Below are 20,807 nucleotides of genomic sequence, written 5' to 3'. Positions count from 1 at the left end.
TTTTTACAACTTTTTATATTCTCTTATTTAATAAAAAAAAAAGACAAATTACTATTTGTAATCCATAAAGAATATTGTATTGTTTCATCATATGTAAACATTTCTTTAATGTAATTTGGAGAATGAGAGGTCACGCTGATACACAACAGATACACAACACACACAGTGCAAACAAATACCTTCAAATAGAATACTACTGTATATACTTGGTTTTACAACCTTGAAATTACAGATAACGGTGTGTGTATATATACACATAATATGTGTGTGTATATACACACACACACACACATAACAGAACAAAGCAAGGATTTAGCGTTTTACTGGGCAGAGTTTTTTTTTTATTTGATCAAGTTAAATAGAACCATGATAAGCAAATCAAACCATATGATAAAGCAACTATTTTGAAACACTGAATCCCAGGTATAATATGCTGAAGCTGGGCCACCTCAACTGTTTGCTTACAGACAATTAAACAGTTTGTAATGTGTAGTGTTCATCATTGTCTTTGACCTTCGAGCAATCTGGACCAAAGATAAGACATCCACTGGCAGTGCAAAGCATATTGATTGTATTGCCTCGGCAAACAAAACCCTTAAAACAGCATACACGTTGACAATGTTTTTTTTTTTTTTTTGTCCAAAGTCATTCTCACCATTCACATCCCATCGTACAGTCTGTCTTAAAAGGGATAGTTCAGCCAAAAATACTGAACTACCCTTTTAAATGATAAGGTCATATCCCCAAGAAGATCAGTTCATTGTTGATTCTGGTTTTGTGGGAAGTTGTTTTGAGTGTCCTGGCAATGGAGTTGTGTTCTCTGCTGGTTCCTTTTTATCTGTGGATGGAGGTGACACTTTCACAGGGCTGACAAGATCTGTGTTTTGAAAAACAAATGCACTGGCAGCAGGCTGGAATGGGGAGGGAAATTCTGTTGGGCATGATGAATTGGGGTGTGATGATGTAGATAAATCAGCAGGTGGCATTACTGAGGTTTGCTCACGTGTCTCCTACAAGAGGAGGAAATCATATTGTTACAGCAAAAATAAATAAATATTTAAGTTATCCTTTTTTAGAAGGATATTTTCTATATTAGAATTTGCATTATTTTTATGAAAATTAAGCACATTTCACTTCCAAATTTGTCCAAAAAAAAAAAGTGCAGTGACAATACTTTATCATTTAAATTACAATAATAATATATGTTTTCACAGCACAGTAATAAGAATTATATTTTTGCATTAAAGTAATGAGATATGGAGGGGGGTGAGTTTAAATGTCATACATATAAATGACAATGCAACCAACACCAACAAAAAATCCTTATGGGCTTCATATTCATTAAAAAACATTATTATAGTAAAATTTAAAATGGAAGCCAAGCATTTTAAATGGGCTTGAAACACTGCAGATTTTGTAATTTTCTGTTTAGTGCCCTTAAGGACATTTAGATCAGCACTTTAAATTACAAATAGGTCACAGGTATTCACACACACATCCACAACAGATAGTTTAAAATCCTCAATGGAGAAAAGAAAATTTTAGACAAAGGCAGTTCAAGAGATTTAAGAAGAGACAAACAAAAAAATTAAACAGAAAATAATTTATTTTGGTAGGAAGAGAGTGATACAAGGGTGTTAGTAGAACTCATGCTGTAAATTATACAATACATTAAGAATGAAATGGAAAATGCAAGAATGTGACAAATCAGACTAGTGACAGGAGTGCATGCATTTGTTTTTGAACATACGGTGTTTAAAATATTTGTTCCTCACCTTTTCCCTGAGAAAATGACAGCATAAATGTAAAGAGAAAGAATTAATAAATTAGTAAAAATGTGTCAAATATAATTAGTCATCAGTACAAGATAGTTAAAGACCCCATTAAATCACTTGGCGAGATAATTTTCTTTCATATTTCCTATTGAAATATATGTGCATATTTGAAAGGGATAATTCTCATTCTAGAGAGCATTTGATGGGACAAAAACTGTAGTGCAACAGGAGTCATCAATATTTTTAGTCTGTTTTCCCAGATGAGAGACTAAATTTTAAATATATCTATCTGCTAAAAGTTAATTTTGTCCACTCAATTAACATTTAGATGGCCTCAAAGCTGTAATTTTGATTTCATGGGGTCTCCATATTAGTATTCAGAACAGTTACATACCAAAAAGCCAAGATGACAAATGAATACAGATAGAATTAAGTAAATTAGCAGGAAATTGTATTGAAATAAATGTTATTAAGTTGTAAACAGCAAGAGTGAAAAGATCACCTCCTCCTTAGGTTCACATCCCAAATCACCCTACCTGCGGGGGTTCACTTTCAATACAGTTGTTGTTCTTCGTCATAGCGACCATGTCTCTGATCTGATAGAGGGCAAAAGCAATGGTAACCCAGGGAGAAGCAGACACCACCCAGGCGGGCTTATTGGTGTCCTCCTGCTCTTCCTGGAGCTTGGTCTTCTTTGGAGGTGTCATAGATTCAGGATTTGTTTGAGACTCAGTCTGGTTCTGCAAGTCAATAGTGGCAATAGGCACTGGGCTGGATGGTACTGGGATGTTCTCAGCCAGCATTGTTCCCTCTGCAAAGAGCAAAAAGAGTTCAATACAAATCAATGAGCTGTCTCATTTTTAGCTGCAGCAAAATAACCTCAATTTAAAAACAGCAGAGTAGCTTACTTTTATCCTCATTTTGACCAAATAGCCACTGAATTAGAGAAAAGATGAGTAATGTGACCAGCGAGGCCATTCCAAGGCCTCTGAAGGTTTCTGCAGCACCTAAACAGGAAATTTGCAAAATGAACAGGAAGTTTGAGAGGAAACCAGCTCAATACGTTGATGAAAGTTATGCTCACCAGATTTGTATAGTACAAATAGTTTAAACTTCTGCACAGTAATATATTACTGTTCGAAAGTCTTAGGCACATAAAATGTTTCACAAAAATATTTTTCTTAAAGGGACAGTACATGCAAAAATAAAAATTTTCATTTCATTTACTCACCCTCATACCATCCCAGATGTGTGACTTGCTTTCTTCTGCTGAACAATATAAATACTCAGCTCTGTAAGTCCATTCAAATTGAATGGTGGCCAGAAATTTGAAGCAACAAAAAGCAAATAAAGGCAGCATGAAAGTAATAAATAAGACTCCAATGGATAAATCCATATCCTCTGTCCTCTAAATCCACAAGTCCTTTTTACTATAAATCTCCACTTTCACTTTCTTCTACTGTTGTTTTTGCCGACTCACATTCTTTGTGCATATCGCCACCTACTGGTCAGTGAGGAGAATTTATAATGGAAAAGTACATAAATATTGTTCTGTTTCTCACGCACACCTATCATATTGCTTCTGAAGACAAGGATTTAAACCGCTGGAGTCATATGAATTACTTTTATGTTACTTTTATATGCTTTTTAGACATGAAGTACAGGCCACCATCCATTTACTCTTCTTAAAATCTTTATTTGTGTTCTGCAGAAGAGAGTGAGTCATACATATCTGGGATGGCATGAGTGTGAGTAAATGATGAGAGAATTTTCCTTTTTCGGTGAACTATCTCTTTAAGATGTGTCAATAGGAAATAGCAATATTTCCAAACTTTCCTTTAGCAAATAGAAGTAGAACAATAAGTCCTGCCACAGATGGTATGGCCCCCTAACAGTTTACCAGTAACAATAATAATTACTAGAATATACTTTTAATACAAGAGTATTGGTTATTTAGGCTGTTTATAGTTATTTATGATTTACCTATCTACTGTATTTAACTATCTACCTATCAATCAATCAATCAATATTTTCTGACTGACTAGTTGGCCTATATTACCAGAGGGCATAAACCCTTTCACACTTTCAAGCTTTGAATATTTATTTAAACTGCCAGGCAGGCAGTCTTGACAAACTGCCTGACTGCCAAAGGTTTGTCTTGACAAACCTTTCTTTTTTAGTATCACTAATGTCATCCTTTGTAACAGTGAGTACTCACAGTATGCATGAGCAACAAGTGTGGTATGTAAGCAATGTCACATGGTTTTTGCTGATGTCATACCAAAAAAGTTGACAAAAACTCCTCCAAGCATTGCTCCACAGCCTCTCCCTAGCCCCAGATGTAAACCCTGCAGGATCCCCTGGGCTGAGGTGCGCAAGGCTGGCGGGACGGCTGCGCTCAAATAGGAGATGCATGCTGCCCACACTGAAGCATGGGTCAAACCTGCACGATTAACATAAATAAACATTCATGCATCCGCTTCAAATAGATAAACATAAAATATACATACAAGTTCCTCAGAATACATGTGACCACAACAATAACACAATATTTGCAGTTGGTAAAACAAATATGATTTAAATAATGCTGAAAAGCAACTCTATACATGTATTATTTGATTATGAATTGCTATTGGTGATCATTAAAGGAATGTTCTGGGTTCAATCCACGTTAAGCTCAATCGACAACATTTGTTGCATAATGTTGATTACCACAACAAATCATTTCGACAAGTCCCTTGAATATAAAAAAAAAATAAAAATAAAAAATAAATAAAATCACCATTACAGTAAGACACGTCCAATGGAAGTGAATGGAGCCAGAACAAAAAGGCTAAAATACACATTGTTTCAATATAGACACAAGACGAAAACATTATACATGTCAACATGATTTTAGTGAGATAACATTGCTTACCTTATCTGTGTAAATTTAAATCCAATACCAGGATGACAGGGTTTGGTTGTCATGACTTGAAGTTGTAATAAAGGATATAACTACACAAATATGGTTTATAAGCGATTTGATCCCAATAAAATCAAGAGCATACTGAGGCCAAATAGTAAAAGCTAAATATAGTTCAAATACAGTCAAATAGTTCAAGTTATGGATGGGTGGTATAACCAAAATCTTATATTGTATTATATCTTAACTTTTAAATTAAGGTAAGATATATATTAAAACATTTATTTATTGAAATTCAATGAAAAATGGTTATATATTAAATAACCATTTGGCAATGCCTGTATTCATATAATCCAGTGAACAACATACTTTACAGATGAAAGGAGCTTGTTCATGTTTGTATTTTCTCTTTTAATTTGGAACTTTATGAACCAAACCAAAACATATGATTATTAAAATCAAACGAGTGATAAATCTGGCATCAGTGCAAAAACATGTTATTTCAGACTAAATTAAAAAGACAAAAGACTCAAAAAACGTGAAAAATATTATGGATACTTTGACTCTTTCTAATTGGATGAGCAACATTCAAAGCTTTTGTGTCGTTGCTCGGCAACTGCAAATAGCTTGGCACAATGCAAAGTGGAGTTTAACACCCTTTAAAAACAACTTCATGCTTGCTTTGACTTGTTTGGAACACATCCGCCGCTGCGTTTTTGCATTACTCCATATTATTTCATCACTCTCATGTGTAAATAACGTAAAGCAATCCTGCCCACTGATAGCCACACATCTACAGCAGCATAAAAGGTAGACATGTAAGGTGGAAACTGGACCTGCCTGTATATCTACAGTCATTATATTCAAATAGTGGCTAAATCAGCTAAACTGGCTTTCAGAACCTGCTTCGTAGGTCCACAGTGCTGATACTTTTCAGCACTGTTCACTTTACTCTGAAAAAAGTTTTTTTCTAGTCTGCTAAGAACTGATGTTGAACAACCTATAGCTTTCTCAGAATCAATGGTAGTGCACATTCTGTTTAAAATAATCTATATCTCAAATGGCATACTGCACGGTCTAAAGTTGGCAGTTTATTTTTATAAACTGCCAGAGTGATTTCAACATGTACAGTAAGGGTGTCTAAGGTGAAATAAGTTATCAAATGCACTGCAAAACAGCTGAATCATATCCTTGGATGAACTCAGTGTCATCTGTGGTCGCTGAAATGTATAGGCCTTCAATACAAACACTTCCTACTCGATAAGTCACCCGGCTAGGCGGCTACCCAAGAATGCCTTATTTCTCACCTTGAAGCACCTCCATGGGTAAAACTATCCATGCGTTTTCCAGGTAAGAGATGTACAGATAGCGTGCAGTGTTGCAGGCCAACCCAATATAGAGGACTCTAAAAAAAACAAAACAAACAACAAAAAAAAGAGATAGAATAACAATCAAGTAATACTGTTAAGTATGGGCTGTCTGTGAGTGTTACTCGCCAGTCTAGGAGCAAAACCAGGCCAGTGCTGATAGTAAATACATACCATTATAATTCTAAAGATCTTTTCTGTAAAACAAATCTGTAATTATCTATCGAAGGGGTCCTAAGCCTTTTTTTAGGTCAATGCACCCTTGGCTGGATAGATAGACTGTGCAGGAGTTGCATTTTAAGCCTAGCTTATTATAAAATGCACATAGTACCTTATTAATGTCATATTTTATGATCCTAACTTTGCAAAGCTATTTAAAATTATTGATAAATATTATTCACTATATTTAAATATTATATCAGGATTTTTTACAGATATAAATTGGGCTGCTCATTGCACAATAGTCTTTATCTTTTAAAAAAAAAAATCTAAATTTTTTTTTTTATTGCGAGCAGCAGGGTAAATTAAAGGGAAATCGGGCGTGACTGGCGGATGACATGACATGTTATAAAATATGAAACAATTATTTTCTATGAAGGTACGTACACACAGTCAATGCTCAGTGTCAAAATTCTAAAGTGCCACGCAGCGCATAGTTTTCCATTAAATTCAACCCAAATCATTATCAAAAGGACAAAGATTATTTAATCTAGTCATAGCTGGATGATATATTGTGTATATGTGTCTTTCAAATAGCATACACAGTGTATTTTCAGTTACAAGAATGTCATTTTGTGGTTTAACAGCTTGAATGAAGGATCTATTCAAGGTTACATACAGAGAAATTGCATAATAAATGTCACCATTTCTAATTGTTCAGTGTAACAGGTAAAGGTTGGGCAAGGAGGAGGCATTCAGTGTAACAGGTAAAGGACAGGCAAGGAGGATGCGTAAAGTTTAATGATAAAACTCAACTTAAAACAGCATAAAACAAACACACTCTCTCTTTTTAAATTTATCTCACTCTCCCGCTGATCATCTGATTCAGCGCCGGCCATGCCTTCCTTCTCGTCACACTCAGTTTGCAAAGTTACACCAGTTTCATACACTAACCTGCAAACTCATCAATGTCACTTTGTTAATTTTTGAAGAAGTACAAAAACCTTTGCTGCACCACATCAGCTCGTCTTCTGTGTGTGTGATCATGACCACGACTGGCTTTAGTAAATGTTATATCACCCTCTTGTGGTCTCCCAAACATTATTACGCCAGACTGTTAAACAGAGGCCAACTGCGTGAATTGGAAAGCATGCAAAACAGGCTTCTAAATTAAATGTCGGCAAATTTTTATATATATTGATGCCTCAAAAATATATAGGTAAAATAACGTCCCAATCAATAATTGATATTTTTATATTTTATGACATCTCTACTAAAATGTTTAAAAAATTATTCTAAAAATTTTCAAATTTCTTTGGTGAATATATCAGTAAAATAAATGTTAATTTAAGTTCAATAATTTTATGTGCATCTAATTTTCTATCACTCTTTCAAATTGTATTATATTAATAAATTGATATCAGCCATCTTGTTCTCTGGACATCTGTAGCAGTACTGGACATTAAAAATCTGATATTGGTTGACCACTCTGTTATTCTCTGGTATTTTAAAGAGTAGATTTAAACTTCTTTCACCATTCAAGATTCAGGTTCAGCTACGTGCAAAAGCGAGTCTGAAGGATAATCATGAAAATATTGACTACACTAACTACAGAGAATACTTCACTACCCACAGCTTTGGCTCCACCACACCCTTTTGCCTATAGAAAGTTTTACAATTGATCCACAAAAGGAGAAAGCTGTGTGGATCAATGCTTGAAAGCCTAGACAATGCATTCTGAACCTAATGGCAGTATAATGTTACATGCTCAGGGGTCCACTCAGCAAGCATGCATGAAAAAAGGACACTAAACTAAAATGATAAGGACAGGACTACAGCCATGATGCAGAACATAACATGTATTATTCATTTCCATTTATATGAAGTACAAGAAAACTAGATAAGTGTGTATGGTTAGTGTGTGAGAAATCAAAGTAGTATCTTTTTGATGATAACACAATGTCAGCAAGTGCTCAATCAAAAGAAAAATTTGAATGCGGTTATCATTCAATAAAATGCTCACTAGAATGAGAATGTCCCTTCCACTAATACTGCCTACATCTGACTGGCAATAGCAAGTCGCACATTATGTTCAAGGCTGTGATGTAAACACAGCTATCGGACATTCTGTTTCACAAAAAAAAACATGCTAAAACTGTGCTCATCCAGTCATTTCATGGGGTCTTTAAAGGGATTTATCTCACTCTAAAGAGTGCATGCTCTGGGAAATGCCACACACTTGAGAAATACCACAGTACAGATAGAGGATGTGAGCAGAACTTTCCCTGTGGCTGTCTACCAGTGCCCTCATACGCATGGAAAACATCCTGAAAAAGGGTGTCAGCATCTTGGTTGAGCCCATTTAGAGCTTATAGCTAGTCAACCATAATTACTTGGGCATGGATTAAAAAAACTTTGGTCTTCCATATGTGCCTAATACACACCTCTATGACACAAATACTCCAGTCTTTAAATGTATTAAAACAAAGGCGAGGCAGAAATGAACATTGCTTTTGAACAGATGTGCATGGTTCTGTTCTCATAAAATATTAAGCAACCAGGATATAATAACCATTGCTTTAAGGCGGTCCTTGGGCACAGTTCCAAAATACATAATTTAACTAACTGTACAACTGAAATAAATTTGTCACCTTTTACAAAGATTTGCTCAACACTAATACCTGAGGTCACAGCAAATAAGAGAGTCTCTTTCAAAGATGGCTATAACTTTGACACCTGGCTAGGACTTTGTGCATACCAAATGTTGTTTAAAGAGATCTCTCCATCTATCTTGTCAATGAATCTAGTAAACATTCAGGCTCTTTTAAAACAATCATAATATACCGGTACTGACAACATCAGATGTCAAACTACACTGTGTAGTAGGAAAAAAGCCACATCATCAGGAATTTCTATCTCATGAGTCTCATGACTGTAGCTACGTTTGGAGTTCTATTGACACTACTGAGTCAATACATCTACCAATCAGGGGTTGCATAGACTAGTCATGTAATCGACTATAACTAATGTAGTCGACACTGTCAGTCAGAAGTTGACTAGTCGCTTTCCACGTGATTTATAAAATGTGTCTGTAGGAAATACAGCAGATTTCTGATATGTGTGATGGCAAGAGAAGTCTCATTCATATTAATGAGGAACCTCTACCTGATTTGCCTCGATTAGGTTTACGGGTTGGGGTTATAATTTGTCAGAGATATCAGGTAGCGCTTTCCTGATGAATATTACTGAATCGTCCAATAAGCTATCACTTTACTCATGAATATAAATGTCTTTTCCCCTGCCATACTTAGAATCTGAAACTTGCCAGTGGGTGTGGAGGCCGATGACTCTGCACTTAAAGCACGATGAGGCTCAAAAGTACTTTGATACAGATGCTACAGTAACCACTAATATATGCAAATGGACTTTAAATATAACATAGTAACAGAGATACTAGTGCTATGCATAACACTGCTTGTGCTAGTTAGTGATTTTCAACATGATCTGCACAAATTTGTGTGTTTGAAAATCTGACCTGGTTGCTGATTGTTTGCTGTAGTACGATGACATGACAGAAGGCGACATCATAACTAGTCCAATTAGACTCGACCAATTGGCTTGACTAGCTGACTATTAAAAATCAGTTGACGTGCAGTCGATGCCACTTTCAATAAAATTATCAACAGAAAAGTGTGGTCAAACAGTCAAACCTAAGACAACATGAACACTAGTAAATTCTGGCATGTTGAATGAGTCATTTATAAAGTAACTTTCTTATTAAGGGGCACTATTTACCTTTATGAGGCCATTTCATTTCTAAACAAACACAACAGTTACACAATATTGGACTTATTGACAGTACTAGCTATCTCCACTTAGCTGCCTTTTGGCCAAAGCTTATGGGTGAACATTATATCACCTAATTAATATTCATGAGCTAGGCTTATGGAGTTTGTATTGTGCACCTCCCACATTTAGAACTTTCCTAAACCCTTGAGAAAATCTAGTAGATCAATTCTACTACACAATCAGCTCCTAGAGACATCAGCTAGTTTTCATCCACATATTTTTATGCACATTTTGGGATATTGATGCAAATAAAATGCATTCAATTTAATTAAATAACCACAGTGGCTTCAACTTCCATTTTAATTTTCCACAGAAGTGACTATTTAAAAAAAATGGATGGAACGCTTCTTTATTTTTAAACTGTTTTTGTGCATCAAGTTACATTCATAACTTGGATGGAAACTTCATTCCCTCTTTCTTCTGCGCTACCTCCTATACTACTCCAGCAACCTTGAGAGCTTGGCAGTACAAAACTGTAGATGTTGTTGAACACTGTATGACAATTTGCTATGTTCCTCATTTGTAAGTTGCTTTGGATAAGTGTCTGCTTAATGACTAAATGTAAATGACTATTGATATCAAAGTATATAAACAACATTTTATAAAATACATGGTTATATAAAATGCATGCGGTAACACTGTTAACAATAGGCTCTCCATTAAATAATTCCCACCTGATGTGTCCAACTAGCTCAATGAGTTTGTGGCTGGTGAAATAGGCAGCAAGCTCAGACAAATGGCTGAGCACGGAACAGACGCCGAAGAGAGTGGTAGAACCCTTCAGGTCCTCTAGATGCCAGTAGAGGAAGGTGAACACAAAGCCATAACCAAACCCCATGAACCAGGCCACAAAGAGAACAGTACCATACCGGATGCCACAAAGTATTCGGAACAAGTCTTTAAAGGGAAAATGTTGGGGGTTGCTTTCAGGACACACAGGTGCCTCATCTGAAGAAGACTCGGGAAGGGTCACCTCCTGAATGACTTGAGGTATTTCCACATCCTCCTTCTTAGCTTCCACCTCACCTGACCAGTAAACCCTGTTGTCAAAGTTAAACTGAGTGGCCACAATAAGAGCAGAGGTCATCAGTACTCCAAAAGCTATAAATGCAATCATGTAGTTCTTGTAGTCGGGCAGGATGCAACCAGAGCCCTGGATTAAGATGGTGATGTGCGTGTGGTCAATCCATATGCCTACTGACAACATTGCAATACCCCAGCCCAGAGATCCCCACATCCTCTGGAGTCCATAACGGTCCCGGTGCTGGCCCAGGTACTGAAGTGTGACCGTATCCACAATAGTCACAGCTGGGGCACTGAAGAACTCGCCGATAATAATCACCAACAGAATCAAGAGGAATATAGTGTCTACTTGTTCCTTATTGAAGATTATGATATACTCTCTGAGGTTGGCACTTGTAGTTCGTATTACAGTAGTAGAGGTAGATTTTGATGTGACCGTAGAGGCAAGGGGCGACACTGTTGTCGAGTTAGATGGCATACTAATGGGAGCGTTTGTGGTATTTACATTCAAACTTCTAATGTGTCTAGAGTGAGGTCCATATTCAGAATATAAACCTTCTATCAAGTATCTTCGTTGTCTGGTATGGTTGCCAGATAGCGTATTATTTGTCAAATTGGCTGGTAGCGCCATAGTTGGGTCCTTCATGACACAGCTCATAGTTGCTGGCTTGACAAAGCCAATACCGCAGTTAAACACTACCCAGCAGAAAACAGAAAATAGCAAAACTGCCTTTCCTTTCTTGTAGCGGTCCGCCACAATGCCCCAGAATGGCGCACTGCAAAACTCAATGAAATAACGGATCCCTACTAGCAGGCCACTCTGGCTGGGTGTCATTCCCAGTTGCTTGTAGTATACAGCCAGCAAGGGGTGTAAGGAGCCATATGCAGAGTAAAAGAAAAAGTAGAAGATCTTGGATATCAAGAGACGATTGTCTAATCGCGCACAGCACCTCTCCATGCAGCCCATACTCTGAGAGGGTTGGGAAGGGAGTGTGTTGGTAGGGGCTGGGGGTGCTGTTTGACTGGGTGGGGTAGACAGGGACAGGGTATTGAATGGATCAGATAGGACATATTTCCTCTTCCGGTCCTCCTCGTCATCCGTAAGGATGGCCACCCGATCACTCGCCATTTCTGTGTGACTGAAAACATAAACATTCATAAAGGACATTTGGACAACATCTTCATGTTTTACCCCTTAACACAGCAGGATATGCTAAATGAAAATAATTATAATGCAACTAAACATATAATCATGTATATTTATAATAGCAAGATGAACACATTTTTCAGAAAGAGAAAACGCTTGCTATCTTTTGTTGTTGATGCCGAAAGCTGTAAATCACACTTATGCATTTAAAACAAAATCTACTTTTTGCATATAGTTGTCTATGCAGCTAATGGTAGTATTAATGCATTTCAATGTGTGATTTAAAAAACCTTTTTGTTTACTTTTGTACACTAAATTATTTGCTAGTGTTGGATCGCCACTTGATGTCCAATGAAAAATCCAGGTCCTGAAGTAAAACCATTTGAGAACCACTGCTTTTGCTATCATTGTACCAATATTTGCAATTGTTTTTTTTCTCTCTCTCTCTCTCTCTCAATGAAGACTAATGGCTAATCTAACTCTAAACCTAAGCTGTGTACGAATGCAACTCACCTCAACCAGTTTTTGTCATATCGAATGACCTAAAACAGAATTAACAGAGTTAAAATGAATCCTAATTAACCCTCGATTTATAATAATAATGTCGCATTACTATCACACACAACAGTTGAGTTATTTCAAGGGAATATATATAGTGTTGAATATCAAGACTTCTAAGTAAGACCTGTATAATCATATGCAATTAAGAGATCAGGGTGTTGTGAAAAAAAGAGCTACAGTCAACATTCAAAAACACCACCTTCATGTCTCAGAATAAACTTAAAAGGGTGTTGTCCCTGACTGAAACTGAGAAGAAAAACACAGCCTATACTGGCATTAAATACTCATAAACACAAATGCGCGCGAATATTCTGTACATGATTCTTTAAACACACAATGCAAAATATTTATCAGCAAATCGTGAACTTCGCTCCGCCGACATCATTTAATCCTAACGTTATAACTCTATAAAACAAAATAATACAAACACGTAAACTAAAGTGACGTCGGTTTTAGAATGGCGTGATTAAAAATCATAATGCTTCTTATACGGCGTGTAAGTATAAAACAGGCGGTGTGACTCAATTCAGGCTTACCCAATTTGTGTTATTTGAAGTTTATGTTATTTCACCGTCACGCACTGAAGGAAGACGCTCCCTTCATAAACAGACTGTCTCTCCGTCCAACCATCATTTTATCACCATCACAGATATCTCCGCACTTTTCTACGGATAATCCTCAAACAGCGATGTATTCCGGTAGAGCAGGTTTATTCTCTGGCCATATTTTCACTTGACCTGACGTCAGTCTCTCACCCTCCTGCGATGTGCGCAGCGGCGAAGCGTTCATGGGACGGCCTTCATTTCCATTGATGTCATTGAGAGCCTGTGCCACCCTGTTTATTTTAATTGAGGGAAATTCTTCAAATGTTTGAAGTTACCCAGCATAGTCTATGTTTAAGAGGCCGTTCAGATCGAACGCGTTCTTGAGTTAAAATAAAAAAATAAATTAGACAGCGCAACGTAAAGACGAGAAAGCATGTCCAGAGACGCGCTTAAAACAGTTGACGTGCGTTCAAAATCGCGGCGCTCCAGCGCGAGACGATGAATTCAAAAACAGCGAAATGTGGCTGTCAAAGACGTCCTTCCAGCGTATGTTTACAACGGAAAAACAGCACGGACGGACACTAAAAAACTTGTGAACGGCCCTTTAGAGAAGATGCTGATCATGATATCTGATGTTGTTTAAAATGAATGAATAATGGTTCTGATAATTTAAAAATAATATTATGAAAAATAAAATAATATTATAAAAAATATATGTGGTGGACAAGGTTGCCCTCAAAATAAAAGAGAGCTAACACCTGACCACCGAACTTGATCTTCCGCATCGATTCAATAGCATATGGCATAATAGCGACATCTGCAGGCTGACTGTGAAGTCAATCAATGAAAGGGATAAGTTTGAGCAAATAAGCCGGTACCTCCAAATGGGGGTGGAATCTCCAAAAATGGGCGGAGTTACTCCAAAAGGGGGTTGCACCAACTCCAAAAGGGATCGGGATCAATGTCTGCAGCTATACCCTTCTCAGTTGTAATAAGGAGAGCAATGAGATTATAGAAAAATAAGTTGACAAAATGTATAAATAAAGTAGAGACTAAAGAATAACAAGGACGACTGTAAAGACTTCACGATAAGATATTCATACTCCCTGAGTCTGTGACATCACTAGACTGTAAACAGCAAACAAAAATGTGTCTGTGGGCCGTGGTCATTGATTAGCCAGTCAGAAGGCTTTTATGTGCTTTCTGCCTGTCAATCATTTTGCACATTCTCAGAGTTTAGTAGTAGTCCTACAACCACAATTCCAAAAAAAGTTGGGACAGTATGAAAAATGCTAATAAAAACAAAAAGGAGTGATTCGTAAATTATTTTTACCCATATTGAAAGCACAACTACACATTATATGGTGTTTTTCCCCCAAATGTACAGTAATTTCAAATCAGATGATTGCAACATGCTCCAAAAAAGTTGAGACAGGGGCAATATAAGACTAATAACAATTTGAAGAGTTGAAATTAACAAGGCGATGTGAAACAGGAGATGTTAAAAAGGTGAGCCAATTGTGTCATAGTACTGTATACTGTATAAGGAGCCTCCAAAAACAGCCTAGTCCTTCAAGAGAAGGATCATTCAAGACTTGTCAATTTGCCAACAGATGCTTCAGCATACAATCCAACATTTTGAGAACAATGTTCCCCAAAGAAAATTGGAAGGATTTTGGGCATTTCACCCTCTACAGTTCACAATATAGTTAAAAGATTCATGGAATCTGGCCAAATCTCTGTGCATAAAGGGCAAGACGAATACCACTTCTGAATGCGTGTGATCTCCGAGCCCTCAGACGTGATGTCTTAAAAAACGTAACTCATCTATAATTGATATCATGAACATGGGCTTGGGATTACTTTATTAAACCTCTGTTAGTCAACACCACTCACTGCTGCATCCACAGATGCAATTTAAGACTTTACTATGCAAAGCAGAAGCCCTACATCAACACTGTCCAGAAGCGCTGCCTACTTCTCTGGGCTTGGTCTCATCTTAGATGGAAAGTTGAACAGTGGAACTGTGTTTTATGGTCCAAAGAGTCCACATTTAAAAAAGTTTTTGAAAAACACAGCCGTCGTATTTTCCAGGCCAAATAGGAAAAGGGCCATTCAAGCTGTTATCAGCATCAGGTCCAAAAGCCAGTGTCTGAATGAGCCAGGAGTGTGTCAGTGATCATGGCATGGGTAACTCGCACATCTGCGAGGGCAGCATTAATGCTGACAGATTTGTATAAATTCTGGAGCAACATAGCCATCCAGCACAATCTTTTCCAGGGATGTCCCTGCATTTTCCAGCAGGACAACTTCAAACCACATACTGTCCAGATTGCAAGTGCATGGCTGTGTAAACAGAGAGTGTGGTGCTAGATTGTGCTCTCTGTCTGTCAATCATTGTGCTTATTCATGTTTGCTGTCATCTGGTTTGTTGACATGACTTTGGAGGGTGGGGTTTTGGAAAGAGGGTGTGTTGTTGAAGTTTGCAAAATGGCGGAAGCTCGTTACACGGTTGAAATAGCTTACAGCACCTTTAGAGAGACACAACAAAATAGTTATAATTATTAGTTAAAATTATTATCCGTTAACACAAATTCTTAAAAATTCTGGTTTTCACAGTAGTGCCATCTTTAGTAGATTATGGGAATGGCTGTGAGGGATAGATTTTAAACAGGTTGCACTGTTTTTAAAGTGTCCACTGACGAAACATTGAGAATATATATGTACACTACCATTCAAAAGTTTTGAAACACTTCTTCATTCTTTATTTTATATATATATATATATATATATATATATATATATATATATATATATATATATATATATACATTTTAGAATAAATTTAAAGTCATCAAAACTATGGATTAACTTAAATGGAACTATGGGAATTATGTTGTGACTAAAAAAAGAAAATCTAAATTGTGTTATATTTTAGCATCTTCAAAGTAGTCACCCTTTGCCTAGAATTTGCAGACATGTACTCTTGACATTTTCTGAACCAACCTCTTGCGGTATCACCCTGGGATGCTTTTTAAATAGTATTGAAGGAGTTCCCATCTATGTGGGGCACTTATTGGTACCTTTCTTTATGATTTGGTCCGTCATCAATTTCAAAAACGTTTTCTTTTTAATTACATTTTAGTTTTATAATGAAATAAATTAATACGGTGGCACAATTATGTTTTTGTCAACAAAACTAATTAAAAAAATGTTAGCATACGCCTTCAGATCAAAAGATTTTTCAGATCATGAGAAACATTTCAGTCAAGTGTTTCAAAACTTTTGACCGGTAGTGTGTGTAATTATATATATATATATATATATATATATATATATATATATATATATATATATATATATATATATATACTTGTGTAGACATAAAACTATTTTTTGCTTTATACAGTGCATGCCATTGAATAGACTGTAAGTCTATCCCTCACAGCCTCGTTTTCATTCACGTCTAAAATCAAATATGGCGCTGCTGTTATAAAGCTCCATTACAAGTGTGGGCACCTTCCCAACTGGACTGTTTTGTTGTCATGTTGTACTTTTTAAACTTAATGCAATAAAAAAAATATGGGCAGCTTCCATGCTCAGTGACATCACTCAGGGAAAACCCCTGATTATAAGGTTTACGTTTCAGCCAGCAGGGGGCGATATTTACACTCACCTCAGACGCTCCACTCATCACAGCATCTCAGCGCTCTGCCTCCAGCTTTAAGTGAGACTCGACCACCCGTAAGTGTAACTCTTATCTTCATTGTTGTCCTATAATGTCATCATCCTCACACCTAATGTCTCCGTTTCATTCATCCATCGATACCTTTTCAAGTCATTATACCCCCTAAAAAAGTTGCCAACTGAAGCATCTGCCATCTCCCATATTGTGTTAGAATAGTAAAGTCTTGTATCTGCCTCCGTTGTTCCCTCCCACTCACTTACAGACCTGTGCAGCATCCACACATTTGCTCACAATTCAGCAGTCCAGAGAGCAATGGTGTTTCTATGACAACAGGGTCTTGCAGAACAAACCGCAGAAAGGATTTTCCTTTCAAATGGGGTTCCAGGGAGAAAGGAGCACATGCTTGGCATGAAATTGACATTGTCGTGGATCAGTGCAGCCCTGTGAAATCCTTTTAAAGGGGATACTAGTCATCTGTTGAATGTGCCAGAGGGTTGTGGTTCATGTTTTTATTTGTAATTAAAACAAATGTGAGCCACAGGTTCCTGTAGCTTTATTGGTAGAGCATGGCACTAGCAACACTAAGGTCGTGGGTTCAGATCCCAGGGTACACGAATGCTGCATGTATAAATCGCTTTGGAGTAAAGCGTCTGGCATGCATTAATGTTGAATGTTAATGTTGTAACGAACACAACAGAGGTCCATTCGTGAAGCTCAGATTGAAACATGATTGATTCTTTTCAATAATTCATTATATAGGGCTATAACCACCATATATATTTAGGGGAATGTGTCCCTCCAATATTCAGATTAGTGGTTGATCATTCAGGATTTTTAATTTACAACATCTTTTAATTGTATATTGAATCACAGGTTAATATTACATATTTGGTTACATCCTTGCAAATCTGTATATGCCATGTTAATTATCTTATTCTAAAGCATGATTATTTGAGTGCGGTATTAAATATGAGCTTGGCAGATTGTTGCCTGTACACATTCAATTATTGAAATTGCATTCAATGTGTGATATTGTGTTTTTGTCTTCACAACCCAGAACCATTCAATAGTTGTATACTTGCATCTGTACAGAATGTCCAGCAGATGGTAGTCTATGTTGTACAGCAGCTATTGATTTTTTTGGGGGTCTTTTGCTTGTTTCTTCCTTGGATTGAGTGTTTTCTAAGATATGTAATTGCATTTATTTTACTCATTAATCCTGATAACTATCATCATCACTGCTCATAATGAGATACATTTAAGTTGTGTTTTGAGGGCGGCTCCAGAAATATGAATTCTTAAAAGGCTTGAATGTTGAATTGTGCTAGTTTATTTTAAGATATATCATTGTGTTCATCATGTTCATTAGGAATATTCATTAATCCTGCGAAATTGCATTATAGATGCTCACAGTGAGATCAGCAAAGCGGTGCCATAAAGGTGCATTCAGTAATTTATTCCTCATTAACAAAGATTAACTCCTGAAGACATGAATTGTTGAAATATATGTAGGAAATCATGAGCACTCACATTCAAATGTAGACTCCAGTCATATCAGTAACCTTATAAAAGCTGTTTCTACATGGAGAGGGTCCACACATGACCAGCCGAATACTACTCGCTTAATCTCAGTAACCATCCTGTTATTTGACACTTTCAATCATTTGTTAAAGTAATCATGTCTAACTGTGAATATAAAATTTCTATAATAGCACCTGAAACTGAAAACTATTGATTTTAATTATGCTGCATCCAAGCCGCTTGGTGTCAGTGTAAGTCCAAGATAACACAAAGACAAAAGTTACTGAGTGCACCTTTAAGAAATATAGAACCTTACACGGACTGAATATTGAGTTGTGTCTGTTTGTGAGATGATTTCGGGTGCTTTCACACTTGGTTTCTGTTGGAGTGTGAGCTGTTCTTTGTATTATTTGGGTCCGAACCGCAGTCAGATTGCGTCATCAACACAAGTACAAACGCCAATTGTTTACCACTGTAACTTGGTAACAACTTGAGGAGAGGTTAGTTTTACTGTTCCTGTCTCAATCAGCTCCCTAAAGCTACGTACACACTGCCAGCGTCTTTATCGCTGCAGGTCGCCAGTGGCTGGCGGTGAAGTAGCTAGTGGGTGTTCCCACTACTGGTTGCCTAGTAACGTTTATAAATGACATTCACGGATGTCATTCCATTCCTGTTGACAGCGAATCTCTTTTCTTGCCACTAAAAACAAACATTTTGTAGGGAAAAGACTAAATATAAATGGAATCAGTACATAAAATGCTTTATATCAAAGATGAATGAGAAACAAGGCGTGCTGTTTGCCAGAGCGGCTGTTTATCTGCGGCGAAAATGCAAATGTCGGTCTGTATGGGTCCATAAAATCCCCGCGATCTCAGATACACCTTTCCACGCAGTATTTTTCTTTAAAATGTCCTTGTACGTGGGAAGAGACATATCATAGAGCACTGGAACATTTCTAACAGCAAGAATTAGCCTTTCATCCATCTTTCCGTTACTGCAGGAGCTGAGAGAAAGAGAGAAGGATCACGTGAGCTCTCCCGTCGTCTCTCCTATTGGCTGTCGCTTCCGTTAGTCGCTCCAAAGTTGAACTTTTCTCAACTTTGTCGCGTCGCTGGACACGCCCACATCTAGCGCCAACGGTCGCGACAGCTCGTATCGCCGGAAGTCGCTGTGCTCGCATTGAAAATGAATGGTATTGAGTCGCTGTCGCGCGCGATGTCGCTGGCAGTGTGTACGTACCTTGCGTACACAAAATAAATAAAAAAATACAGAAAATAAAACACAAAATAAATTTGCCTACTCTAGCTAAAACAAAACGGTTGCAATAACGGTCCAGGACACCTTCCAAACAGCACTATAGAAAGACAGCGCAGTTGAATGAAACAATATGGGGGAATAATTTTTAGTTATAACTTCACATTGCATCTTTTAAAAGCAGCACGAGATGTATGATAACGGTCAAAGCCATTCGTCTAGTGCATGTTTATGTAGAAAACCATTTTAATCCAGATAGACATATGCAGGTGTCCTGTGTAAGTCCACTTTGGATGTATCTTCGATTATAGGCCCTATCTCAATTCCTTTTCACCTCTGTGACTGACTGAGCTCCAGTGGGTGGAGCCATGGGTGCAATGACGGAAAAATAGGCATTACATATGCAGATGTTTTTGGTCCTTGTGACGTCACAAGTTCCACAAATTCCAAACAAGCCATTTTTGCAGCTTGGTTTAAATAAATGCTCTCTTTTTCGAATAAGAAAGAAGTTTTCAGTTCTGAAAGGTAGTCATTTTTTTTATAGTACAATGACCTGTTCTCACCCTTAAACCAACTGGATCACTTCAGAAGACATTGATTAAACCACTGGAATGTATGGATTACATGAATTCTAAATGTATCTCCATTTAGGAGCTTTAAAGTGCTGATCACTATTCACATGCATTGTAAGGACCGACAAAATTGAGATATTCTTCTAAAGTTTTATTTTAATGTAGCTGAGCCTTGATTCTCCCAAGGTTTTTAATCTCCACTAATTAACATCTTATGGAGTTTTTCATTCACAGTCGCCTTTGACGAAATAAGAAATGTAAGGCATGATTTTCAATTGGCTCAATGGGCACTTTAAAACATAACAGACATATTATTTAAAGCTTTACAGCGTTATTATCTGTAAAGCTTCTTTGAAACGTTTTGTATTTTAAAAAGTGCTATTCAAATAAAAATGGCTTGACTATTATATGATATTTTGGGAATACTTGTTAATAATTTTT

At 37.0% G+C, this 20,807-nt stretch overlaps 1 protein-coding gene across 2 annotated transcripts; it reads right to left on the bottom strand.

Annotated features, from left to right (window-relative positions):
• Nucleotides 1-77: 77 nt before the first annotated feature.
• On the bottom strand, nt 78-13,886 carry LOC127655198 (major facilitator superfamily domain-containing protein 6-B-like). 2 transcript variants are annotated; one of them, XM_052142850.1, is made up of 7 exons: nt 13,323-13,886; nt 10,730-12,217; nt 5,988-6,085; nt 4,057-4,218; nt 2,684-2,782; nt 2,312-2,586; nt 78-1,010 (listed from the first exon to the last, which is right to left on the bottom strand). In XM_052142850.1, exons 2-7 carry the CDS (start codon nt 12,205-12,207, stop codon nt 753-755), a joined length of 2,370 nt encoding a protein of 789 aa, XP_051998810.1. In that variant the 5' UTR covers nt 12,208-12,217; nt 13,323-13,886; the 3' UTR covers nt 78-752. The 2 variants fall into 2 exon arrangements, with proteins under 2 accessions (XP_051998810.1, XP_051998811.1); XM_052142851.1 differs by lacking the exon at nt 10,730-12,217 and having other exon boundaries at nt 94-1,010; nt 13,323-13,876.
• Nucleotides 13,887-20,807: the final 6,921 nt, after the last annotated feature.

Source organism: Xyrauchen texanus, chromosome 14, assembly GCF_025860055.1.
Source record: "Xyrauchen texanus isolate HMW12.3.18 chromosome 14, RBS_HiC_50CHRs, whole genome shotgun sequence".
NCBI lineage: Eukaryota > Metazoa > Chordata > Actinopteri > Cypriniformes > Catostomidae > Xyrauchen > Xyrauchen texanus.
This window is presented reverse-complemented; position numbering and strand designations above follow the sequence as displayed.

What these genes read in the sequence shown, in the direction of transcription:
- LOC127655198 (XM_052142850.1), bottom strand. Translation starts at nt 12,207, where the DNA reads ATGGCGAGTGATCGGGTGGCCATCCTTACGGATGACGAGGAGGACCGG. An exon ending in GAGCTAGTTGGACACATCAG is followed by an intron (nt 6,086 to 10,729) that starts GTGGGAATTATT and finishes TGTTTTTTTTAG; the next exon opens with AGTCCTCTATATTGGGTTGG. An exon ending in ACCCATGGAGGTGCTTCAAG is followed by an intron (nt 4,219 to 5,987) that starts GTGAGAAATAAG and finishes TTAATCGTGCAG; the next exon opens with GTTTGACCCATGCTTCAGTG.